Genomic DNA, 25,856 nt, shown 5'->3' with positions numbered 1-25,856 from the left:
CAGAAACAACTTTTTCTTTTTTAATAATCTTCTGTGGTTAGAATTAGGCTATACTCAGATGGCATTTTATTCCACCTTCACGACGTTTCCTTATACGTGTGTTCATTTCGCTTTTTATGTGAGCTCTCACACAATGTACAAGTCACTTCTGGAAATCTAGTGGAACTTCCGTACTCCTTACCATGTCAGTTATTTCCAGAAAAAATAATCCATTTGCAACCACACTAACTCGGAAAATTGAGTTATTGGCAAAATTGGGAGCCGCATCCTGGCATGTATTTCTTTTCCGCCATTTAAAGTTTTGCATGGCAATAATATGTATTGCTCAAAAAGCCACAGGTCTATAACATAAAAAGGTGTTAGTGTAAAAGGAAAGCTAGAAATGGAACAGAAGCACTAGCACTATAACTGGTAAAACTAACAGTACGAAATCCACATCTGAATGCAGCTTTTGTGCTCATAGTTAGAAGCTGCTTCCCTGCCTCCACCCAGTTCTGCTGTGAAGATTTGCCTGCACAGTAACAGTAAATACAATAGTTAAATGTTATAAAACCTTAATTAGCTGATGTAGAAAGTACAAAGTGCCTAGCCCACAGGAACTATCTGAGGTAATGCTTGCCCAGATTACCATGTTGTCTGTGCAGTCTGCCAGTGCTGCAAACAAGATTGCAGAGACAGATTGCTTTGGGGGAGTTCAAATGGGATTGCACATCAGCTCGTTTTGGTCTTCCTGTGGGTTCGAAGCCTTTCTGGTTTTTGTAAAACCACATTAGATTTTCTGATTTTGTGGCATCTCCTGCTGTAAGTACTCAGAGTTCCTCCAGGCAATTTGTCATGATTTACACTGGTGAGGTTATCAGGGTGATTATATACAATCAGCACTTTTCATCACCATTTGTGCCTGTAAATGATGTGTGGATAGGCTAGCATAAATTTCTCACTAATGCGCTATTACTGTGTCAGTGACATGTTGCAGCAGCAAAAAACCACCAGTCTAAGGGGGCCTTCAGTCTCTCAGTTTCATCCTAACCATATTTTGGACTTGTTTTCAAGCAAGTGTGTTTAGGATTGCATCATTTATCCAGTACAAAACAAGAACACGTCTCGCTTTGTTTTCCACTGAATTGTTTTCATCTTACAATAAAGAAAAATGAATGCAAAACACTAAAACAGTACATTACCAATTTTTTCTTCCCTTTTTCTTCTTTAATAAGGCTGCTTTCTTATATGTACTAAAAGAGGATAAAAATTATGTTCTTTGCTCTACCAACTACTGGCATGTGACCCCAGGTTTCCTAGAGTGTCGCCCTCAGTCTAAAAAAAGTTCCCCACCCCTTTAAGATATTACTTATCATTTCCATGAATCTTTATCACTGATGAGGAGTGTGATCGAGCAACCCTCATGTCCAAACATACAGTTGTTGAAAAGCTGCAGAGTTTATTTGAGCAAGATAAGATGGCAATGCCTATTGCTTTTGCTTTATTTGTAATTATATATGACTATTGCTTGTTACATTAATTAAGATTATTCTGTATTCAAGTCTTTTGGGTAATGGGTATTGTTCGCATAGTGAGTATATATGTACAGAATGTTCCTTATATAAGTAGAATATATTGTACTTGGAAAGTACTTGGAAGAAGTGTGCATGCACACGAAAGCTCATACCAAGAACTAACTTAGTTGGTCTTTAAGGTGCTACTGGAAGGAAGTCTTTCTTGGTTACAGATTTCAGATCAATGTTTTCTTTGTCTGTTGCTTATATACAAAAATAAGTCAGTAAAGCTGTGATCAACATTGTGGAGAAAGCCCTTGGAGAGAGCAACTTGGTCCAAAACCAATGCGTTTATTGCCTGCATTTTAATGTGTACATGGGGAAATCAAATCAAATACGTTTTTGGAGACGTAGAGAGAATGCTTCATTCATCCCCAAAAGTGATAGTCTAGCAAAGAACAGAGCTGTAAATAGTATAAGCAACTTATTCTTTAATAATGAATAACTCTCCAAAAAGTAATTTCTGTCTACGATTATCCATCCCAATAACATTTCTCAAACTTTCCATTATTTATCTCTCTCTCTCTCTCTCTCTCTCTCTCTCTCTCTCTCTCACACACACACACACACACACACACACACACACACACACACACTGCTTGACTGCAAAAAAGCTCAAAGCAGTTTACAAAAGGTAAAAAGTAAAATTAAGATAAATTCACAACTATATTTAAAAACATACAAAAGTTAAAATACTAAAACAGATTAAAATTACCCCAACATACAAGAATGCTTTTAGCTTCTTCTTAATCTTCACTTTCTCCTTTGCATTCAAGAGTTCTCCTTTCTACTTTTCTGAGAATACAAAATGCTGTAGCTTTACTGAAGGTGTGCTTCTGGTCAGGAATGTCTGTGGGATATCTTTGACAGCTCCATATTATACATGATATAATACAGGATATGCATATAATAAATATTCTAAGGCTGCAGTTTGTACCTAAGCCCAGTTGAACCCAGAGGGACTTCTGAGTAGATGCTGGATATAGTTGTGTTGTAAAAAGTTCTCCATTAATTTAAGGGGGAACAATTTACATAACTTTGTTATTGAAACTGCAAAAACTAGTACAGGGGGATCCCAGCTTATGTGGGGGTTCCATTCCTGATTGTAGTTTCACGCAACTCAAATGTACACAAATGGGGAGTTGCGTGTACTCTACATTATCCTGTGAGCCATCCAGCAAATGGTTGTAACCTTTCTACTGTTTATGCAGTCAAAACTTTGCCTGTGCAAAAATTTGGAAAATGTGATCTTAAGACAGTATTTTCATTCTTGCTATAGTGGACTCAATGGATTGTCTTCCATTTAATAAGCCAAGGCAGTCATGTAGAAAATTTGTGACAGAATGCAGTGTAACAGCTGAGAGTTATTGGCACTGGTACTTAATCCATCTGTTAAGCCCATCTGTATGGGAAATGCCATTTTTGCCAAGTACCTAAGGAAGTGTGGTACTTTGCAAAGAAGTATAGTCAGCCGCACCAGCAGGTTAAAGAACAGTTTTTATCCGTAGGCTGTTGGGCTGCTGAATGGGGGGAAAATGGTGTAATTGACTTCCGACAAGCACACAGAGCGTGAACAAGACTGAGTATATGGGGGGGGGGGGCTCGTTTAATCTCACTGCACACAGGTAGTGTAGTGACAATAAAGGTTTATTATTAATATTAAGTGTGATCTGTTCAGGGATTTTTAAAATAATAACAATACTTGTACCTATTCTTTTTCATGACTTTAGGCACTTTGCAGTACATGGCACCAGAGATTATTGATAAGGGACCTCGAGGATATGGTGCACCAGCTGATATCTGGTCTTTGGGCTGCACTACCATTGAAATGGCGACAGGGAAGCCTCCCTTTCATGAACTGGGTGAACCACAGGCAGCTATGTTCAAAGTAAGTGTTGTATGTACTAACCCACCTCCCGCCCCCTCCGCATATTACCATACTGCTAGAATACTTCCTGACATGGATCATTTAGCAGCATCTATTAATTTATGTGCAATAGCAGATCTGAGACGACTTGCATGCAAAGGATGCTGGGCGGGAGCTACAGCTGCTTCACAACCAGCCAAGTTAGAACTAGAGGGAATATGTGTGTTTTGCTGCTCTTCTAAAAGTCCCTCAAGGAAAGATAGTTGTATGCCTCAGCAAGGAAATCATTCCACAGGCTCCTACCATGTCCCACAAACAAAGGTTTGTGTCTGAATGCCCCCCCCTTTTTTGTTTGGAGCTTTCGTCGCAAAAGGCCAAATTGACGTTTGCTCCAATTCAGCTTTAAAGAGCAGGTTTTTGTGGGGGAAGTTTGGGGCAAAAAATACACACTCGGGCACAGAGCATTAAAGTGTGTGCACCTCTGCCTGGAAAGAGGAGGCAAAAGTTAAGTGTGGATGAGCCCTAGCATGAGTCTACTTTAAAGTAATTCACCTTGCTGAAGTGATGCAGAGCGTCCTTTCTGCTTGCAGGTTGGAATGTTCAAAATTCACCCTGAAATTCCTGAATCACTATCTGCTGAGGCAAGAGCTTTTATTTTGCTCTGCTTTGAACCTGATCCAAATAAACGAGTCACAGCATCGGACTTACTTAAGGACCCATTCTTGAAACAGTTGAACAAGGGCAAGAAAAACAGAATTGCGTTCAAGCCTTCAGGTAAGGAATTATCAGTCAAAATATTTGTATGTAAAGAGATATTAACCATCATCCTTCTCTTTAATCTTGGGCTCTGAACATACCAGGAAATCAGTTGGATGTGTCAAGCAATCAGCAAGCTATGAAAAGAATATTTTTGGGGCAGGTTCACCCTAGTGTTAATATAACAAATTCAAGAAATAACAAACTTGGTGAAATTAGAGCACTATATTTTAATAAAGGATGAAGAAATTCAGGGCTGGGTTTCTTCTCTCTCCAAAATGACATTTTTAAAAACTGGAAAATCCTTTTTGGAGAAATTTTAATGAAGCCTATTTTCAGTAGACATGCACCCAGCAGTTTAAGGTGTGTAAGGCATCTCAAGTTGTAAACCAAAAAGGAGGGCAAATAAATTATACAACTAGTAACCCTGAACAAGGGCTGATTTGGCTTCACAAAGAGAGTAATGTTACACAAATTTCAGTTGTGGATGAGCTGTAAAAGCAAGGTTATGTCACCTTATCAGCTAGTAGCCTCTTGGATCTCAAGTAATTCTTTCAGTGCTTGGAGATCACTCAGAACAAGGTCCCTTCCACCCCAATTCCTAGATGAACTACACTAGAAAGGTAAAAAAAAAACCCCACTGCTAGTGTTTGTTTCAGAAGGGTTTTCCATCAATCATCACAATTTATTTCTGCAGCTTGCAGACACACACCTTTTTCACATCCGGTAGTTTCATTTCACACCTTGTCAATTTTTTAAACTGCATTTCAATTATACTGCATTTGTTTCATTTGCTTAAAAGGAGGACCTGTTTATTCATTCCCCTTTTCTTCTTGTGCTCCAGATTATAACCGCAGCACATCACTTCCGTTGCCAGTCCAGGGGGAGCAGGCTGGCAGCAGCAGCAGTGAACACGGCTCAGTCTCACCAGACTCTGATATGCCACATGACATGCTATTTGATAAGGCAAAGCGCTCCGTGTCAGAGGTTCAGACAAAGAGTCCTATCTCCCATTTACTAAGGTAAAACCTGACCTATGCAAAATGGCATGTTAGGTTCACAGAGGATGCCAGCTGTCCTTACAGTTTAGGTGGGATGATGTGCTCAAAGCTAATTCCGTTACAAGATCTATAGTAAAATGTAAAGTATCGAATGGGGTTTGTTTAGGCCCCTGCAAGTAAAACTCATTATAAGAGTCTAATTGGAAAAAGAGACCCTGACAAAAAAGAGCAGCAATTGCAGCATCTTCAAATGAATGCAGTCCACATTATGATCAATCTGTCTTCTTACTGTAGATGTTGAATTAGTGTCTCGTTTCATAGAAAGCTGTGTTCTCAGCTACTATAAAACTTGGGATTTGGTGGGCATCTTTGTAGCACACAAAATAAAAGCCATTCATTTTAAGTAATCGGAAAGTTGCTTTAAAAACTGGGCTGTTTTCTTCTGGACTTTGTCATTTATAGTTTCTTGTGAATGCTGTCTCATTCTGGCCCAGTGTTCCCGACGACAGCTCCATTTCAGATGAGCGAAGTGCTTCCCCTTCACTTGAGGAAAGGGATTCTGGTCTTTTCTTGCTACGAAAGGACAGTGAACGACGTGCAATTCTGTATAAAATCCTCAAAGAAGAGCAAAACCAAGTAGCTTCCAATTTAAAAGAATGTGTAGCACAGGTAATACAACTATTCACTTGTTTGGAAGAGGTAAAAATTATTGCTCTGCCACCTTTCCTAATCCATGATCTGGAGGATGTCTGGGGTGAAGAGCTTCTGTGCTCATCATGTGGGTTCTAAATCACTCGGGGAACCTGCATGGTTGGCCTCTGGCTTGGATTATAAGCCCAACCCTGGAAGAGACAGGGGCAAGTCTGTTCATCCTAACTTCCTCTTCCACAAAATTGTGTGGAGATTACAAACATGGAGAAGCAAAGAGGGATCCATCACAACCTTTAAGTAGTAAAATGGAGCTTCTTATTATTTAACTGGTCACCTAAAGTTTGTTGACCACCTTGTTTGTTGCCTTGACCTCTGCAACCAATTTTTGTTTGGTATTAGAGATTGTAATATGGTATTAGAGATTGTAATATGAATTTTTGCTTAAGGACTGAATGGCAGAAAGCTGCTCTCTGGTAGGACAAATTCAGTCCTGCAGTTTGGTTACATCAGTGTTGAATTTAGCTCATGTTCTGTTTCCTCTCTCGTGAGCTAATGTAATCCATGAATCAAACTACTTGTTATGTGCCTGATTGAAAGCTGCCCTCTGCTGCTCTTGCTGTGAATTGGTAAAAAGGAGTCTTCCAGAATAGTGGCAGCAAGGTTGAAAACATGCATGCATACATTGGTGGAATTTCCTGATGTGCCTTTTTAAACATTTTGCATATTCATCTTTTTTTCAGAGTTCTGAAGAACTGCATCTTTCAGTTGCTCATATCAAGCAGATAATTGGGATTTTGAGAGATTTTATACGTTCTCCTGAACACAGAGTTATGGCATCAACTATATCCAAGTTGAAAATTGAACTGGACTTTGACAGTACTTCCATCAATCAGATTCATCTGGTGTTGTTTGGATTTCAAGATGCAGTATGTTCATCCGAGTGTAATATCTGGGGGTGGGGGGAGGGACCCACTACCAATAATACCTTTTGCTGCCATTTAAACTTAAAACCCTAAATTATACTATTGGGAGGAGGGCAGAAGAGGACAAAGGAGTTGTAGAATATCATATGGAGCAGCCAACCAGAGAAGATGCATTTATTCACTTCTGCTGAATTGTAGAAATTATCTCCACTTTTGCTTTCTAGGAAGCCTTTGGAAGATAGCATACAATGCACAATTCTGTGCAAAGAACTTGAAGCACAGTGTGATACCTCAGGGGGTCTGCTCTGAGTATGACTTAGTCGAATATCTGTGCATTGTTGATGTACAACAGAGTCTCTTAGGTGTTGCTTTGCAACAGCTTTCTTTGTGCCTACATCACAGTGGAAACAAAAGCTGTATCCCTTCAGGGTCAGAGGCAGCATGGCTCTGAATACCAGTCACTGGGCTACAGCTTCACTCATGTCCTGCTTGGGGGCTTCCCCTAGGCATCTGGTTGGCCACTGTGAGAAACAGGATTCTGGACTAGGAGAGGCTTTGGGTCTGATCCAGCAGGGCTGCTTTTATGTTCCAATATGTGTTCTAGCTCTTAATCCAAGTGGACTTATTGTCATCCTACATTTACCCAAACTTCTTGTTCTAAATTTCAAGCTTATAGCTTAAGGCAAACTACTACCTTGTTTTATTTGACACTTTTCTTATAGGTTAACAAAGTACTAAGGAATCATTTAATCAGACCTCATTGGATGTTTGCTATGGATAATATAATACGACGTGCTGTTCAAGCTGCTGTCACTATTCTCATTCCAGGTAAGTAAAAGCAAAGTAGTAAACTGCTAAGTGGGATGGTTAAATATGATGTGAGCAAAGCAATAATAAATGTCTAACCTGTGGAATGAGTGCCCCAAGGTGGGTACTGCTGGTGTGCTGGAACTGCAGTAGTACTTCAGTCTCTGCTTGGCGAAAACTTGTAAATGGCTGCTAGTTCTTTCATAAAACAAGTTCTGATTTTTCTGAACACTGAATTTTTTTGTTAAACGTGCTTTACAGACCAACGTATTTGTGAATATTAGTCTGGACAGAAACATTAACTACAAATCCTCACGAATTGTTCTTTTGAAAGGTTGCCACACATTAGCCCATTATTAGTTTGTCATTTCTTAAAATCAAGGAACTCCCTAGGCACCTGTATTTTCTGAAATGGGACTAGGAAGGAGAGCTGCATTTTATTTATACTCAGAAAAAGCTTGCTGACTAGATGATATTTAAGTGGCAAATGTAAGAAATGCTTGACCTCTGCAATTCTCTTTTGCTCTGTGTAGAACTTCGAGCTCACTTTGAACCAGCATCAGAGACTGAAGGAGTTGACAAAGATGCAGATGAAGTAGATGAGGATTACCAGCAAGCACAGCAAAAAAGACACGAAGAAACAGTTATCACATCTGGAGTGTGCATGCTCACGTCTTCTGTGACCCCTGACACTCAGGAGCAGCTCAGCTTGCAGTTGGGCAAGCTTAAGCAAGAAACAAACAGGTTAGCAGCTTTAAAGTGTGCTCAGGCTTATTCATCCATTTTACTGATCATTGCTGGTGTTTATAAAACACCTTCAGGCAATCAGACGAGCCAACGTTGGTTATTGGCTAGATTTTATATTGTAGCCAGTTTAGCTACTCTTGGTTTATACAGGGTTAATTTGACACTCACATTCTTTCTTCTAGACTTTAGAAAACTCAGTTGTGTAGTGCTGAGGGTTGCATCTTGTCTTTTCCTCTCCCTCTCCCTCCCCCTCTAGAGCAGCACTCCATGTGCAGCGTCTCTATTTCAGGCTAAATGTTACCTTTCCGTGTTACAAATGTAAAATGTGTCCTAAATGTTCCAGGGTGCATTTACAGGGAGAACTATAACATGTATGCTTTGAGAGCAGCACTTACTTTAGCCAACACTGATGGAAAGTGTGTATAAAATTCCTTTCATAGTCTGACCGTCTGTATTGTGGTTTTCTATCACTATAGCAGCAGCAAGTAACATGCTGATAGTGCTGGAATATTTAATTATGAAGTCTGGGGTTAAGTAGAAATTCTAGGAACCATTTCAGCACAGAAATCTAAATTGTATAGCATTTGAAAATCAAGGCAGGTAGTCAGTAATTCAAAGATATGTAGGATTTGTTTTGAGGTAAGCCATATGATGAGAGATACTTTTACATGTGCTTTTGACATACCAAGCTGCACTACAACTAAAATAGAAGTATCAGTTTCACCAAAATACTTGTGTTGCAGAACTAGGTTTTGTTGTCATTAAAAGTATACTACTATCATGAAACATTTTAAGGGGGAAATGTTATGTCATACCCAAGTCTGACCCCTCTTTTATTTAATAGGTTACTGGAGAGCCTGGTACAGAGGGAGAGAGAATACCAGACACTGCTAAGGCAAACACTGGAGCAAAGAATTCAAGACTTGCATCTCCTTCAGCTACAGTTGAAAACTGCTGGTAGATATGAGAATGTACATTAAATGTGTGTGATCAGTTGATAGGAATGGCTTGAGTTTTAGAACACACAACACTTTTGAGTAGAGCTTTTGAATTTGTAACAATGGAATGAATCTGATTAACCTACTTTGAATTGTTGCAGAAATTCAGCCACCTCCATCTGCTCTTCAGCACTGCATAGACCAAGAACTGATCAAGTGGTTGAAGCAACAGAAAGCCGATTCAGATACAATTGATAGGGTAAGATTAAGAGTGGGAAAGGCCCTCAAAATTCATTTTCTGAATAATATTTAGAAACACTGAAATAATTTTGTCTTTCAGTTTGTTCAAGAGGATTATACACTCAGTGATGTTCTAAACCACATCACTAAAGATGACTTGCGATTCCTTAGACTCCGGTAAGGAAATAATTGCAAGATTCCAGAAGTGTTTTGACTTCCAAACAAGAGTTTGAGACACTTACTATTCTTATTTTTCTCATACAGTGGTGGTATTCTTTGCCGAATATGGAATGAAATATTAAAGCACAGAAAACTGAATAAACTCTTGGAATTGGAAGCATAACTCTTATGCCAAGTTCTGAGAAATTGAAATGGGAAGAGAGCACACATTCCAACTAAGTTATTAATTACTGTACATACTGTTTATACTGGTCCTACAGGTTTTGCACTAATATATATATGAAGTTATATTAAAGTCGTGTGAGATGATAGCCTTTTCTACTAGTATACTTAATCATGTATTTTTTCAGATGTGTAAATAATACAGTAGCTTGGAAACTGCTTGCCTTATAGACTAAAATGTAGCCTGTGCACTTTAACCACTCATAGCAAATACATAGTGTTCTAGGCATGCCAGCTGCTTTTTAAAAACAATAATTGCTGCCTTCTGATATAATATAAATTATTTCTATGTATAATTTTATAAGATAAAAAAACCAGTTGGTACAAAGATCCTATGCAAAGAGTGGGTTACAAACTCACTCTAGGTGCATATTAAAAAGGTAAAAATAAAACATGCTGAAAAAGGCTTCTTTTCGTTGCAAAATCATTTGGGATGGGATGCAAATACAAAAACATACAAAAAGCTCATGGGAAATATCTGCTCAGGAAGTTTTAATATGCCTTTTTTTTACTGTACGTAAGAGGTTTCAGCTAAATAACTTTCATAAATACAGCAATCCAGAACACAATGAAGCTTATATATAAATTAATAAACAATGCTTATTGACCTTTTCTGAGCAGCTGTTTTTTAGAATTCCACACTATATAATGCTGTGTCTCATACAATGGCTATTTTGCTGCCAAATGAATTTTCCCCATATACATGAGAAATAGTTTTGCTCTTATTTCTTAGAGCAGATAAAAGAATTAAAGCCCAGTATAAAATGCATTAATTTAACTGGTTGCTGGAGTGACAATTCACTTAGCCCACAGATTTATATCTAATCCACTGATTTGGGCCACGCACCTCAAAGGGTGGCTCCTTATAGTAGATATAATTGCCTAGTTCTTCCAGAGGTGGTTCAGGATCATTTGTGGCAAACTGTGCTGCGTCTTCAATCTCTTTCCTTACTTCCACATCTATTTCCTGTATGAGAAGGGGGAAAATTGTCAATGGAAACAAAAGACTCCATAGATTCCAAATACATCAAACATTATAAAACCTCAGAGTACTATTTACCTCTGTAGTACATGCTGGGGTTCAAAGTAAATCCGGAAACATTTAAGCCACAGTTGCTGTTAAAAGTTTCTGCCCTCCCTAAGATGAAATCCTGATAAGCAGTTCTCACATGTATGCTGCACACGGAACATTTTACCTTTTTATATTTGAACAATTAGCCAGCAAACTACCAGAATAACTTACAAGTTACCAACTGTGGCAGGACATGGCATGTTTTCATAAGCTATAGATTAGATGAAGGTGTGTAACAGCTGCTTCACTCCAGAGCAGAACACGTCTCCAACGCAGAGAGAGATGTATGACCAATCATGCTCATCAATGATCCTCACTCTTTAGTTCCACTGTGGCAACAGACCTGGGACTCTCCTAGCAAATCCACTAACCCTGTTCCTGCAGCAAATGATTTCAGCTGTAGTGACTAGCAGAATTCCAATTCAAAATTTTCCTCAATCTAAACCGGCAGGGTTGATGAAAGGGCCAACTGTGACAAATCCCATGTACCAGATATCAGGACTCCTCAGAAAGTCGGGTTATAAATATGAGAAGACAATGGCTGTGCAAATGTCATTCCCTGAGGAAACTGCCATGTTTCACTAGGCAATATAGCCCCTATACCAAAATAGCAGTGTTTCCCAAATTCACAATAATCATAGACCCCTTCTCAGATGAAGATAATGTGGTAGTTTAAATAACCTATTTAATCTTTAAACTGTTTTCTATAGCTAAAGAACAATGATTAGATAAAATTAAAAATTCTGCCATGTACCCTTCGGTAAACACTGCCCCACAGGATATATCCTATACCAGTTCTGGCTTGCTGTAACTGATTTGAGGTGAAGACTTCCTATTGAACTACTTTTGTAAAATGATTTTCATCAAATTTGAAATGAAGGTTTATTACCTTTAGCTCTTCCACACTAGCCAAGTTGTTGTTCACCATTCTGTCCTTCAGAAGTGTAATGGGATCACTTTTGCTTCTCACTTCTTGAATTTCTTCCCTTGTTCGGTAACTGTAAAAAAAGATGAAACAATGTAACAGACTGTTGAACTGTTTGCAATAACTGTTTCTGCCAAGCACTGGTACTCTTATTGCAACAGTATACTGAGGTAAGTCGGGTATTCTCTAACAAGCATGACAAGTAATAGAGGAGAGCTTTCAGGAGCAGTTTTTACACCTGCTAATCACCAAAGCAGACTGGTCCTCTTGGCTATATTTTTTTAATGAGGGGAGTAAGCCACAAGGTAAAATAGGCATATAAGCTGGTAGCATGTAGTGGCCTGAGCATTAAAAAAATATATTATCGTTTCAGTATACTTTTTTCCAGAACATAAAATTAGATGCACATGTCACTCTAAAAATAACTATCAACCTTCAAAGAGCATACTCCTTGTACCTCTGCCTCACAGCTCTGGGCAGGGCTCCACTAACAGCAGATAGTTCTCCTTAGCACCGAGTGCATTTAATGCTATCACATGTGACACACAGATGTGGGGTAGGACCACCAGCTCTCCCTCCTGGCTGTGGGTAAGGGAGGGAGAGGAAGCAGCTCCTCTTTCAGTGAGTACTTGCTACTCATGAGAGACTTTAGGCAAATTTCATGGCAAACTATTTTAGAACCACAGTATATCAATTAAACAGTCCTTATGTACTACTACTCTTAGATATATTTTCTATGTACTATTTTATAACATGCATTTATATTTATACAGTTGAGTTTAAGAGTTTTCATCTTTGTTCAAACATACTGTGAAGAATTAAAAGCAATACAAAAAAAGGAAATGGGCATAGCAGATGTAATTAGGAATAGAACAAAATTAAGCATATGCTTAATTAAAACCTTTTAGCCAGATATTTGCCTACATTAAATTGCATATCATACCAGCTTGCAGTTTTAGTTTTTTAGGTCCCCTTTAGGAAAGCGCTATAACTGAATGGTAGCACATCTACTTTACATGCACAAGGTCACAGGTTCACTACCCAGCATAGCCTTGTAGAGCTGGGAGAGACGCACCTGAAAATCTGGGGAGGTGCTGCCAGCCAGTGCAGCCACTATGGAGCTAGAGGGAACCAATGCCCTGCCTCAGTGTTAGCCAGGTATCTATGTTCCTGTAGGTAGCTATTAACCATAATGAAGCACACAAAAAGAAAAGCAAGATAATGGAAACAATCATGTTTCTTGGCTATTTTTCACATTTGCCTCATAAAATTTGGGTACTGTCATTATTTTTTTAGAATGGTTGCATTCAGATGTAATAGCAAATCATAGTTTGCTGCTATTAGTATGACCAGGCACAAGCCGAGGGCTTATATGCTCCAACTTCTTTTTCCCTTTGTGCAACCTCTTGCATAGCAACAAACCAGCTTACACACAAACTAGGATCCTAAACCAGAAGCAAAGCTTGCCATTGTGAAAGACACACACCAAAATACATGGTTTGCAGGCTATAGCTATCCAAGAGAGGAAGGGTATAAGTCCAAAGTTTACACTTCCTCTCAACAGGAGATAATGATTTGTTGTTACCTGTACAGTCAGTCATTCTTCAGCTATTGCTTTGAATAAATAATAAAACTAGCCACAAAGGGCCAACATGCCCTTGATATTTGTTAAAAAGCCAATAATAGGGAGATAAGAGGAGACAATATAGACAGAAAACGAGGGGACATTTGAACATACAGCTATTTCCCCCATACTATCTAGAGAGGAACCGTTTGTAACGCAGAGAGAAATACCTGACTCCAGGATCACTCATGCTATGTCCATGATAACGATATGTCTGCAGCTCCATCACAACAGGACCCTGACAAAATTAAAATTCAGAGGTGTTAATAACTTTTAAAAAGTGACAAAAAATTGCTGATAAGACGTCATGACAACTAATCTCAATCAATTGCGTGCATGCATTTTAGGGCTGCTGTTTAAGATCAGCTTGCTTCAGAGGGCCACAGACTGAAACGCTATCTCTTTCCTATTCCATTTTCAACCTAATAAACACTGGGGGTTTTTTGAAGGTTGCTTTGAGGTTCACAAGGTAATTATGGAGAACCTTCTAAACCCTGTGTTTTGGGTATACATTTTGTGAAATAAAATAGTAATATTTCTAACTTGAAAACCTCAGCTATACTTACATAATTTGTAAAGCAGGAGAGGCCCGCCACACACACAAAGCATAACTTACTTTTCCTGCTCTGCAGTGGTCAGCAGCAAATTTTGTTGCTTCCCTTACAGCAAGAATATCCATGCCATCAACCTGTTGATTTAAAAAAAAAAAAAAAAGCCAATTACATTTAAGAATAAAGTTGAACTTCCTTGAATGGACACAGTATAACTTTCACATTCCTATTAAAAATGTTCTTACCCTAATCCCGGGAATATAGTCTCCTCTCTTATAGTAGTCCGTACTGGCTGCAGCTCTCTCTACGGAAGTACCCATTCCGTATCTGTTGTTCTCGCAGACAAAAATACATGGCAACTTCCACAAGGCTGCCATGTTATACGTTTCAAATATCTGGCCCTAGAAGAATAAAAGGTTTGGTACGCTTTTAGTTCTCTCATGTAGCCATCAGCCTTGAATTACACATACAGTGGATGTTCACTAGACCATGACTGTATGTACAAGCAGGAACAAACTGGTGAGCCTTGGGCTTCTCGCTCCTCTTTCCCCCCCAGATAGCAGGGAGAACAACTTGGGCAGTTTCATTGCACTTTGCACAAAACTGGACTTATCATCCATAGCATTTACATCTCCTTTCCACTTATGTGACTCTTAATTAACTTCTAACTACAGAGTAAAGCTTGAAGCTTACCTGATTGGCAGCACCATCACCATACAATGTCAGGCAAACCTCATCTTTGCCAAAGTACTTGCATGCTAAAGCAATGCCAGCTCCTAAAGGAACCTACAATGAATTGCAACATGCAAAGTTAGTCAAAACAAACAAAGATAATGACCAGCAGCCAATAATAATGAACCATATGATAAGATACTACTTGAGAACAGAAACACTACGATTCCAGTTCTCATCCCTGGCACTTAATATGGAAGTATACCGTGGACAGCGGTATAAAAAAAAACCTGACGGATGAGACACCCAGCAGAATTAACAGGGTTACATTCACCTGACTTTCTCCCACTGAAAATCATTCATCAAGACTACCAAGCCTTTTTCTGTTTCTATCTCAGGCTAGATGCCAAGCTGCAATGGGCCTAGCTAATTAGTTCTATCCAGGAATGGATGAAATTTGGGCTGTGTTAGATTTACATGGAAGAAATACTAGAGCCAGAACTGGGCATCCAGCATAAACTGGACATATTTAAGTCCACTAAAGTCACTGGGCTAACACACCTAATTATATATGAATTAGGTTATGGCCCAGATTAAAAGCAACATATAGTCTCTTCCCAAAGAAAAATATTGTTTTTATCAGAGAGCCTTACCTGGGCTCCAACAATACCATTACCACCATAGAAGTTTTTGGCATACATATGCATTGAGCCTCCTTTGCCTTTAGCGCACCCACCTACCCGACCTGAAATGATTAAAAATGGATCTTTACCATGTGATCTGGTGTCTACTAAGTCAATAAGATTAAGATTAAGGCCCCCCCCCACCTCAAACTCACTAATTGGATGGATTTTAAGATGACTTCAGAATAATAAAGGTTAGAGTTTCATCAAAACTTATGTTCTTAGGAGGGGACACATTTACAGCACATGCTGACATATGGAAGGCATCCCAGCACAAGAATTTAGTGCACTGGTAAATTTGAATCAAGTGTAGAGAAACAAAAGCTGTACATGCAGGTATGAACCAGCCTATTGTTCCTTGGAGGAAGAGTAGAATAGGTGTGTTGCAATTCAGCAAAGTCCTACTAGGTTTCATTGTTGAGATAATAATTGAGCCTAAACCCCCCTCCATCTATTCACTATACATGCTACATAATCCCATTCCTTTTCCTGTTTACATATCATTTCACTGAACACAAACCTGTGAGTTCAGCAAGGATTTCTCGAACTGAAGCACCACGAGTGTATGCAAAGCCATGAGCCCGGTAGGCAGTAATCAGGTGATCTGTTAGATTTATGCCAGCCTCAATTCCAACACAGCAAGCTTCCTATGGTAAAAAAAAACATGCCTGAAAACAGTGTACAATGTGCAATTGTCCACAGGTAAGAAATAAAATGAAGAACGGTATACCAACTTTGTACCTGCAGCTCCACAACAGTTCAGGAACTGAAGAAACAGAAACAAAGACTATCTAGGGAAGATTACTGTCACAACAACATATGCATAATATGTTACATGATGCCATAGTCAAATGCTGGCAATGAAGGATCTTCAGGTTTTAGTGGAGAATATGAAAATAGTGTGATATTTAAGTGTGTGTGTGTGTGCTTGATATTATGAAAAACTGTCCAGGAAATATTTCCACCAGAGCAGGAAAGATGGTTGGGGGTTGGATACCACTGCCTGGAGGCCTTCCCTTGAGAAAGACTAGGGAAGCATCAGTGGCAGGGCTCAGCCAGTTCCTATCATACCTGGCCCTTCTTGGGGAGATGGGGGTAGTGTGCAGAGAGGCTCTTCCTAAAAACTGGACTTTCAAATAACATGGCAGGTATAGATCTTTCAAAGAACAGCAGGTGTTCCTTTGCTCATTACTACTGTTATGAACAAACTACTGAATATAGCTGTAATACACAGATTAATCATTCACTTTAGTTCTAACTTTAGTTCCAACAGATGGAGAAGAGTTTGGTATACACAACTCTTAAACAACAAGCTGGTACGATATGAAATATAGTTTGGTACTATTCCTAATTACATCTGCTATGTCTATGTCAAAAGCAATACAAATCAGGAGAATGGACGTAAACATATGCTTACTTACTTAATTAAAACCTATCAACTGAGCCAGTTCAGCCAGTTATTTAATCTATTTAGTGCTAATATCTGGTCCTCTGTAGAGGTACAAAAGCAGAGCAAGAAAACAACAGAAAGAAAAACTATAGCTCAGTGGAAAACCCATGGCCCTTCAGGTTTTGTTTTAGTCCAACTCCCATCAGTCCAAGCCAGAAAGACCAATGATCAAAGATGGTACACTCACATCTGGAGGGCCACAGGCTCACCTACAGCTGGGTCACAATGTGATCTGGTCTAATTCTTTCAGAAGTAGGTGTAACGTGACAGGGCTACAATTGCTGGAATTCTTTTGAAGGAAACTTCATCAATACTCTGTGAAGATCCACAAAGTACTACCATGGGAGGAACTAGAAATGCAGCTGCCACGATGGAAGGGCTAGACCTCTTCATTCTCTGTTTTTGCAAGTACTTTTAATTCTCTGTATGGGAGAGTGGAGACATGCGATTTCTTCATGCACACCCTGCCCTTCATTAAAATGAAGAAGACGACAAAAACCTAGAGGTCTTGAGCATAAAGTCTCTTATCTCAGGCACATACCTGACCATCATATAAATGACAAAAGCCTCGAATAATCTTCTGTTTATACAACTGGTCTGCTTTCAATTCCATGCGTCGAATAGTCTGCATAGTTTTGTAATATTGCAGACCCTGCTCTCGAGTCATAACAGCCGTGGTGGGCGGTCCTTCCTCCAAGCGATGGAGATCATGTTTCTGGGGGAAATAAGATAAAAAAGTCAAGGGGGGTTTCCATACCAAAATGATTATTTAATCTTACTGGTTGCAGACTAGTCCTGAAGAAAATAAGAGTAACACTTTCTTAGCTAATACTACTCCATATTTTTCCTGCCTTTGCCTACTGTGCCCATGTGGCCAAGGCTCTAGCATAAAGTCATAGTTGGTAGGTAATCTGGAACCACCATGGTAAAAGCTAGTAACTTCATTGACTGGGACCTCCAATTCTCTTAGGATGCTTGATAAGCAGGGCAGTCCTAGCCTGTTTTTAGGATTAGAGTACCTTCAAGGAAAGGGCAAAATATTTGGGTCTCTTCTGCTCAGGGGAGTGGGAGACTTAATGGGCAAAGATTTATAAACCTATGCAGGAGGTGGAACAGGTGGATAAACCAAGGGAAATCTTGCTGACACAGGACAGTCATCCAACAAACTGATAAACAGGGCAGACTACAGAAACTATTTCCTTACAAAACATGTAATTAATTTTTGGAATTGGCAAAGTATGGCAATAACTACTTGCTTTAGATGTAATTAAAATCTGTGCTATAAAAATGGGTATTGATCCTGCGGGCACCCTTGAGGTCTTTCCTTGGCATCCAATGAGAGTGGTTAACTTTTGCTCCTTTGAAAAGTATACAGAGCTGAAGCAGGAAGTTGGAAGAGTGATGTACTTTTCCATTTCCTCTTTCAGCGTTATGCACTTTTCAGGCCTCAGATTAATTATCCTGGATCTAACTTTTACACTGATCCCCTGGAAAGATGAAGTGTAAATGTATGCTATTCATTCTTTCGTTGTACATGTATGTGTTTGTGTGTGTATCTGATGGAAAGTAGTGACTGCTGTGGTTGATGTCACAAGCTTTCAGCATACCTGAAGGAGCATCTCCACCCCCATTGTTCAGCCCGGACACTGAGGTCCAGCTCCAAGGCCCTTCTGGCAGTTCCCTCCCTGCAAGAAGTGAAGTTACAGGGAACCAGGCAGAGGGCCTTCTCAGTGGTGGCGCCTGCCCTGTGGAATGCCCTCCTACCAGATGTCAAAGAGAAAAACAACTACCAGACTTTTAGAAGACATCTGAAGGCAGCCCTGTTTAGGGAAGCTTTTAATGTTTAACAGATTATTGTATTTTAATATTTGGCTGGAAGCCGCCCAGAGTGGCTGGAGAAACCCAGCCAGATTGGCAGGGTATAAATAATAATAATAATAATAATAATTATTATTATTATTAAAGAAGGCAGGGGCTGCCCCCTCTCACAAGGAGGCATTAAGCACCTCCTTAGCCCAGCCAGATGTCCTTTCCCTGCTAGTTTTTATCAGCCACAAGGGGCAAGGGTCCAGAGAATAAGTGCTTACACTGAACGAGCACCTTGTCCACATTCCCCAGACTTACTAACTGACTTATAAATTATAAATTATGTAAGAAACACTATATACATTAGCATTTTAAAAAGTAATCAAGCTGCTTACCTTAATTTCAAATGTAGCCTCACTTGCAAAATCTGCATAATTACGAGATGAAACTACTACACGGGCAACCTTTTAAAGATAATAAAAAGATGGCTGTTAGTTTAAGGCACTTTTGTTTTTTAAAGATGTTCATGCCTTCACAATATAGAGAAGATTCCAACTTCAACATACAACACATTTGACATGATTGCAGACTGCAATGTATGCTCCAGAAACGATGTTTCTACATGCAAAGGAATTACACACCAAGTATCATCCTGTATGATCTTGTCACACTTCTAAAACCGTATAAAAGTTTAAACATGTATGCTTACAACCACTGAACAGCTAAGGTTCAAACAAGCTGCTCTGTGATCTCACTCCACACACGGGCACAGGTGCACAAACTCCGTATGCTCTGCTGGCCATGATGCAAAAGTCACCAGTTCAGAGCAAGCAGGGTGAAAGCCCAACCCCTTTGATACTTTCCCGACAAAGAATACATTCTCCACCTGATCCATGCTCTGCCCAAAATTTCCCATCTGTTTGTTCCATTATGTTAGATCATTTTCATGTTTAAAAACTGATGTTACTTAGTTCAAACGCCAGTGTTTCAGTGCTCAGATTCAAATAAAAATCTGGCAACCCTTAATGCAGAAGAGAGAATGGCAACACACTGCCAGAGGAGTAAGTCACACTCCTCACTTGAGCTTTTTAAAGAAGTGGGCAGGAAAGAGAGAGGACTTATGGTTAAGGGATATTAGGTCATAGTCGTGGTCAGTTCATTTATACAGTATACCACATTTCACAAAGATTTCTGTTCAAAGCTGTTCACATAACTGTCTAAATACAATACTAAACTAACCATAATTCAAAATTAAAGGAAGGAACTCGTCACAAGGAATCAAAGATGAATAGAAAAAGCATGAGGATAGACACAGAGGAAAAATTGGACTAGGAAAATCCAGGGGCCTGGAGGAAATTGAAATAGGAGAGGCATATCATAGCAGCAAACAAGCACTGTTTACTAGGTATATTATAGCAGTAGGTGTCTATTTGCATAATTGGTATGGAAGTAAAGAAGAATTAAGGAACAAAGTTGGATACACTGGAATAGGTAATATTCTTCCCTTCTTTAAACTGAATTTCCCTTCTTTGTACAGAATTTAGGGAACTATGCAATATATATCATCACCAGTGCTCCCACCTATTCTAGCTGTGTTACGACATATAAATGCAAACAATGATTGGCAGTGATCCTCATGCCATGTAATGTCCACGCAGGATAGGCAGGGAGTTGAGTTTTTTTACAATCAGTTGTACAGCAGGGGTCACTAGCATGCAGCCCTCTAGATACCACTGGACTATTATTCCTAACCTCACTGATTGCCCATGCTGGCTCATGGGAACTGAGAGTATCAATAACATATGGACAGCCGCAGTTTAGCCCCCGCTGTTACAGAGGCGTAACTAAATGACAGCAGAACATATGACTACAGGAACCATTATTTAAGGGAGGTCACAACACCTTATGTAGAGTGAGGGGGAAAATATTGCTTTGTGATTTCATGAAGTCTAGAACCTTTTTCAATAGGCTAACCAGAAATATTTAATCGCTACAGGATTGCTTATTCGGGTGTATATTTTAACAATCCCTGATTAGTCTCCATGGTAGCCATTCTTAAGGTTTTCCTCTGTGGTAGGGAAAGAACTTTCTTTTTTAAAATATGAAGTGACATTTATGCAATGTGAGGCAGTGTCCAGATGGCATAACATTATGTCAAAACTAACATTCATGATTTATTTCTCCTAAGCCAAAAAGAAATCTTGCTTTTTGATTCTGACTTGCAGAGAGTAATAAGTGCTGGTTTGAAACTATGCTTTATGATTGTCAAGAAGAGGAAATGCTCAAGCTGTATGCACTAGAACATAACTAGTATTATTGCAGTTCTTAACCACCATTCATTCCAGGATGGTATAAACCTATAACACACTTCACAATAGCCTAATGCTGAAAGAAAAACAATTAAAGAATAATTAAGAAAAAATCATCACTGAACAATTCAGCAGTGGATAACAGAAATGCCATATCAAGTTAACACTTCCTACACTAAATGTAGGTGGTTTGTTTATTGTTTATTTATCTTATTCCCCACTCCACTACAGTGGTGCCTCGCAAGACGAAAAGAATCCGTTCTGTGATTCTCTTCGTCTAGCGGTTTTTACGTCTTGCGAAGCAAGCCCATTGACGGATTAGCGGATTAGCGCTATTAGCGGCTTTTAGTGGCTTATCGGATCAGCTGATAAGCGGCTTAGAAAAAGGGGGGGAGAGAAAAAAAACCGCAGGAACTCGCAAGACATTTTCGTCTTGCGAAGCAAGCCCATAGGAGATTCGTTTTGCGAAGCACCTCCAAAACGGAAAACTCTTTCGTCTAGCGAGTTTTCCGTCTTGCGAGGCATTCGTCTTGTGGGGCACCACTGTACTGTCCCCTCTAAAGAATTAATAATATGGAGATGCAGTAAAAAACTTTATTACAGAGAAAAGAATCTGTGGCCCTCCAGAGGTTGTTTTGACAACAGCTCCCACCATTCCTAACCATGGGTCACACTGGCTGGACTGACTGCAGGAGGAAGTCCAACAGCACCATATACAAATATGTAAATATATTTGTAAGTGAATAAGCTGCTTACAGATAAACAATGCTTCTTTGATTAGTGTTGCATGTGAATACAAAAAGAAAACCAGTCAGAATGACAGGCAGAACTTTTTTTTTATTTATCAAATTATATATTGTCAGTTAAAAAGCAGAAAGAGCATACAAGTAATATAATTGTGTGGGTCTTACCTCACTAACAGCTCCCTAGAGCAGCAGAATTGGGATGGGTGGGGAAACAAAACAGAAAATTATGTCAGATACTATCACAAATTTTGGGGAAAATATTGCCCATGAACCAATTAGGAGCATCAAATTTTAATTCTTGTTTTTAATTAGGCCTATTTACTTTTATTCAGCAGTGGAATCTTCTCTATGTGAAACAGATTGAAAAACAGACTTGAAAATGTTAATCTAATTTTGTAGTATGTCAGTTCAACAGAATAAAGGCCAATACTTTTAAAGCAATAAGAGGTGTCTCTTATATAGTAACTGCATACAACACCTCTGCAATACTGTCTGTCTTTGTGATCATCTACATTACAAGCAAACTACAACACAGAAATACATTTTGTGCAAGTAAGTCATGATGTGTGAAGTATCCTTTAGCCAAAGCTTCCACATGTTGGGCTGCTAGAAGATAAAGGAATCTAAGGAAAAATTCCTTTGTAACCTTTATGTAGTTTAAAACTTGTTGCCAAGTATAAAACTGACATCTAGAGTGTGCATTATTCAAAGCAAAACCCCATTGTAAACTTCTGGCAGGAAAGAAAACCCACCCAGATTGCACATGTATAAAAATGTTGAGCACTATTTGAGTACCTATTCTCATCGTGTTACATGTGCAAATTGCACATCTGTAAGTAAGTGCAATGATTGGCCTGATTGGTACGTTATGGTATGCCAAAGCTCACAAGTACAGTAAAATAATTAGATTATCTTGTCTTCTGTATTATGGGTGGGAAAAAGTGAATTATAAATATTACGTGCTTAGTCGGAAACTTCAATGGTACTTGCTCCTAGCTAAGTAGGTAGAGGTTTACAGTGAATTGTAAAAGAACTGAGATAGAAAAGGAAAGCCTCCCTGACAAAGGTACTCTTGAGCAAACCATGATCCTGATTGACTTCAACATCCATGCTGAGGCTAGTCTGGGACCAGTTCAGATTTCATAACTTCCAGGGACTGTATCAGCTTGTTACCAGCTTGATACGCACAGCAGGATATACCCTTGACTTGATTTTTGTCCCAAGTGGGGTGAGGGGTGGTCTGAAAATGTGTGTGTGTGTGTGTGTGTCAGAGCAGCTATTTCCCATTGCAGTGGTGGGGGAATCACAGAGGCTTATGGATACTGATAAGATTCCTGAATGCTTTAGGGGACTTCCTAATGGATAGAGTAGGTGATCCCGTTGAGGCTCTCATCTCACTGTGGAATGACAAGAGAAGGGCTGGGATAAGAGCACGCCTGAGTGCCCTCTCCAGTAGTATGGAGCCCACAATATTGCCTGGCATTCTAGTGAGCTGTGAGGCTGGATGACAGCAAGAGTACTGTATTAGAGAGACATGCAGCAATAAGAGCAGTAAATAAGTCCTATTATGTCCTCATATAAATCAATGGAGAAATCCAAGATTTTAACGTAGCTGGAATTAAGCACCAGTGTATCCATTTCCCTCTATTCACTGATAGTGCCCTAGAAAAAGACAAAAGCCAGAGCTGAGTTGTGTGTGTAAGCTAGAAGCAGGGGGAAGAAGCAGACTGAAACCTTTGAGAGAGAGACACATGCTTGATTTCAAGGCTGTGGCTATGAGAGAAAAAAGACCTTCTTGGGGTGTTAATGCTGTCAACCCCTCCATCATAGGTTTAGGATGTATATATGTGTAAATAAACTATCTATCATAAATACACCACAGTCTGCTATCCCTCATGGGTAAGAGCCTGGAACCTCACACCACTCAGAGATTGGGGTGGTGTGCATCAATAAATACAGTTCCTTGCCCCCATACTGCAGATAGAAAAGGGCTGTGGTTGAGTGTGACTTTTGAAAGCCATGCTCACAAAGACCCAGCTTTAAGCAGTCTTAGGCACCCCTGTAGTGTTGTCCAAATGTAGACCTCTATTGCATGTGGGGGGTGGGGCTGAAGCAGAGAGAGAGAGGGGGGGGAGAGAGAGAGATTACAACAGCCCTGCAGTGCAGTCTAGCACAGTATTATATACTTGTTGTGGCAGGAGAGGAGAACGCGGTTTCAGTTGAGAGAATGATTTATGGCAGTCCTGTAATGCGGTTCTTCCTCCCGTTCATTCTTTTTGCACGTGAATTAAGCAGCAACAGAAGAGCAGAGACACCTGTCGTCTATGCTTAGGTCACATTAGTGGGGTTGGGAGCTGAAATTAATGCTGATATATTTCACACCTGGCTCCCTTTGGTTTTGAGATAGTACATGGGTAGAGGAGTCTAAAAAGCCAGGGACACAAATAGAAGAGGCTTCGTTTGGTCAGAATTGAGTACATATACACTCCCAAAGTTAAGACAATACTTTTGGTAAATCAGCCACTATAGCCACTAGTGGGCAGTGAAAATTTGTGTCCCAGGCTTTTTAGACTCACCTGAAACCAAAGGGGCGCGCTGGTTGCGAGATGTGTGGGTGTTTTTTGTTTTTCCCAGGCCTCCTACTCCTATGGAAACTGGAGAGACGCTGCAGAATTCTACTGCGGGGCCCACGATAACCCGACGGACAACACGCACCGCAATGGAGGACACAGTGGGGGGGGGGTATTAAGAAAAAGAGAAGAATAAGGCGCCCAAGGAGCTTCCGGAGGTTCACTCGTTGAAATGCAACCGCTGCGAAATACGAGGCTCTTGTACCATCTGCACCTGACCCACGCGCGCGCGTGAATTCGCCACGAGGCCTCAGTCCCAAGAGGCTCGCGCTCTATTCCTCTCGCGAGGCCTCCCCGCCGAGAGAGGAGGAGGGAGAGAAATAACGGTCATTTCGCAGCTGGCGCTCGAGGACAGCCACCCCCCCCCACTCCCGCCTCGAGAAGCCGCCGCCCTTCCCTCACGACCTTCCGTCCCCAGTGCCTCACTCACCGGTCTGTGAGCAGCCGGGCCTTGCAGCAGGCGAGAGAGCGCGGCCAGCATCTTGCGCATGGGGTGCTGAGTGGTCGCCGCTGAAACCCGGCACCCGCGTCCCGGGTTCAAGCCCTCTGGGGCGCTAAAACGAAGGCCGGCAAGTCTCCTTCAGGCGTCTGCCTTCATGCCCCGCCTTCCTCCGCCGCGCCCTGGCCGACTAGCAGCTTGCCCGGAGTGTCAGCTGAGTAGGTCGCTCTCGCTCTCCCTCTAGCGGCTGTTGCCGCCGCGATAAGAGGCCGACAGACGCAGTTCCCGGAGGTTCCCTCTTTCCTGAGGGGAAACCAGATTATATAATTATTACGTTTTCTTGGGTTTGGTTTTAACCCGAACGGCCACAAGCGTCGTTTAAAGGGACTGCTCTAATAAGGAACACTATTAAAAGGGACTTGTGCACTGCACAGGGAGAGCGTCACTGACCAGGGCTAGCGCTTTGGTTAGGGAGGCCACGATCCTAAACACTAACCTTGGAATTAGCCCCATCGAATTAATTTATTAAAATAAATGCTGTTAAGAAGCTGTCGTGGCTTCAGTCACCTGACATCAAGGACCGTGTTCCGCAAAAGTTTATTAAGAGTAGACCCACTGAAATTAATGGACCCAAGTTAGCCACGCCCATTAATTTGAGTGGGTCTACTCTTGAGTAAAAGGTTGAATGTAACCCTGGCCTAGACCATTGAGACAGGCTTCAGAATGGCCCTTGAAGGGTTAGCCACTTGTGAACTTGGCCTGCTGGCCAGATGCAGATCCCCACCTCTGCAGTAAACAGTCTTGAGATTATGAAAACAAAAAAAGGGAATTGGTATGATTGGCTGAAGGCTCTCCTCCTCCTCCACTACTTAAGCAATGTGCTGCAGGGTGTGTGCATCTCAAGCAGTGACCCTTATTTTGAGAGCAGTAGTGTTATGAGTAGGGCTGTGCCAAATGTTCAAAACGGCGTTTTCCACATAAAGGAGTGGGTGGGAGTTAGCTCAACTACTCCCTTCCAAGGCTCCCCCTTTCTTGCCTACAGCCCTTTTGTAGCAATTGCTGAC

General features: G+C 40.4%; 2 protein-coding genes and 2 long non-coding RNA genes across 7 annotated transcripts in view; 1 reads left to right on the top strand and 3 right to left on the bottom strand.

The window, feature by feature from the left end:
* The window catches only part of MAP3K15 (mitogen-activated protein kinase kinase kinase 15), a 61,750-nt gene extending 51,461 nt beyond the window's left edge, over positions 1–10,289 (top strand). For all 3 annotated transcript variants that reach the window (XM_083501799.1, XM_083501798.1, XM_083501800.1), the window contains 11 exons: positions 3,284–3,441; positions 4,011–4,194; positions 5,021–5,198; positions 5,672–5,846; positions 6,569–6,754; positions 7,474–7,579; positions 8,092–8,302; positions 9,150–9,262; positions 9,405–9,502; positions 9,584–9,660; positions 9,748–10,289. In XM_083501799.1, coding sequence (XP_083357925.1) covers positions 3,284–3,441; positions 4,011–4,194; positions 5,021–5,198; positions 5,672–5,846; positions 6,569–6,754; positions 7,474–7,579; positions 8,092–8,302; positions 9,150–9,262; positions 9,405–9,502; positions 9,584–9,660; positions 9,748–9,826 — 1,565 coding nt within the window. In that variant the 3' untranslated portion in view covers positions 9,827–10,289. The remainder of the gene's footprint in view (positions 1–3,283; positions 3,442–4,010; positions 4,195–5,020; positions 5,199–5,671; positions 5,847–6,568; positions 6,755–7,473; positions 7,580–8,091; positions 8,303–9,149; positions 9,263–9,404; positions 9,503–9,583; positions 9,661–9,747) is intronic.
* On the bottom strand, positions 5–3,275 carry LOC310706403. Its single transcript, XR_014525839.1, has 3 exons — positions 2,491–3,275; positions 1,701–2,403; positions 5–1,630 (listed from the first exon to the last, which is right to left on the bottom strand). It is a non-coding gene; the product is annotated as an uncharacterized lncRNA (long non-coding RNA).
* A 61-nt stretch (positions 10,290–10,350) lies between the features above and the next one.
* Positions 10,351–24,999, bottom strand: PDHA1 (pyruvate dehydrogenase E1 subunit alpha 1). Of its 2 annotated transcripts, XM_083502049.1 has the most exons (12): positions 24,784–24,988; positions 21,889–21,903; positions 19,064–19,132; positions 17,404–17,577; positions 15,933–16,059; positions 15,383–15,474; positions 14,751–14,843; positions 14,303–14,458; positions 14,123–14,194; positions 13,677–13,744; positions 11,847–11,955; positions 10,351–10,852 (listed from the first exon to the last, which is right to left on the bottom strand). In XM_083502049.1, the coding sequence occupies exons 1-12, from the start codon at positions 24,841–24,843 to the stop codon at positions 10,688–10,690; spliced, it is 1,200 nt and encodes a 399-aa protein (XP_083358175.1). In that variant the 5' UTR covers positions 24,844–24,988; the 3' UTR covers positions 10,351–10,687. The 2 variants fall into 2 exon arrangements, with proteins under 2 accessions (XP_083358175.1, XP_083358176.1); XM_083502050.1 differs by lacking the exon at positions 21,889–21,903 and having other exon boundaries at positions 24,784–24,999.
* On the bottom strand, positions 19,800–21,838 carry LOC310706428. The gene is made up of 2 exons (XR_014525872.1): positions 21,527–21,838; positions 19,800–21,202 (listed from the first exon to the last, which is right to left on the bottom strand). It is a non-coding gene; the product is annotated as an uncharacterized lncRNA (long non-coding RNA).
* Positions 25,000–25,856: the final 857 nt, after the last annotated feature.

This window comes from Podarcis liolepis (assembly GCF_965112155.1).
Source record: "Podarcis liolepis genome assembly, chromosome: 4".
Lineage (NCBI taxonomy): Eukaryota > Metazoa > Chordata > Lepidosauria > Squamata > Lacertidae > Podarcis > Podarcis liolepis.
The sequence above is the reverse complement of the archived record's forward strand: the minus strand, read 5'-3'. Positions and strand labels throughout refer to the sequence as shown.

Coding starts and splice junctions, on each gene's coding strand:
- PDHA1 (XM_083502049.1), bottom strand. CDS start 24,843: ATGCGCAAGATGCTGGCCGCGCTCTCTCGCCTGCTGCAAGGCCCGGCT. Junction 16,060..17,403: donor GTCATTTATATGATGGTCAG/GTATGTGCCTGA, acceptor TTTTTACCATAG/GAAGCTTGCTGTGTTGGAAT. Junction 11,956..13,676: donor ATGAGTGATCCTGGAGTCAG/GTATTTCTCTCT, acceptor CTTTTTTTACAG/TTACCGAACAAGGGAAGAAA.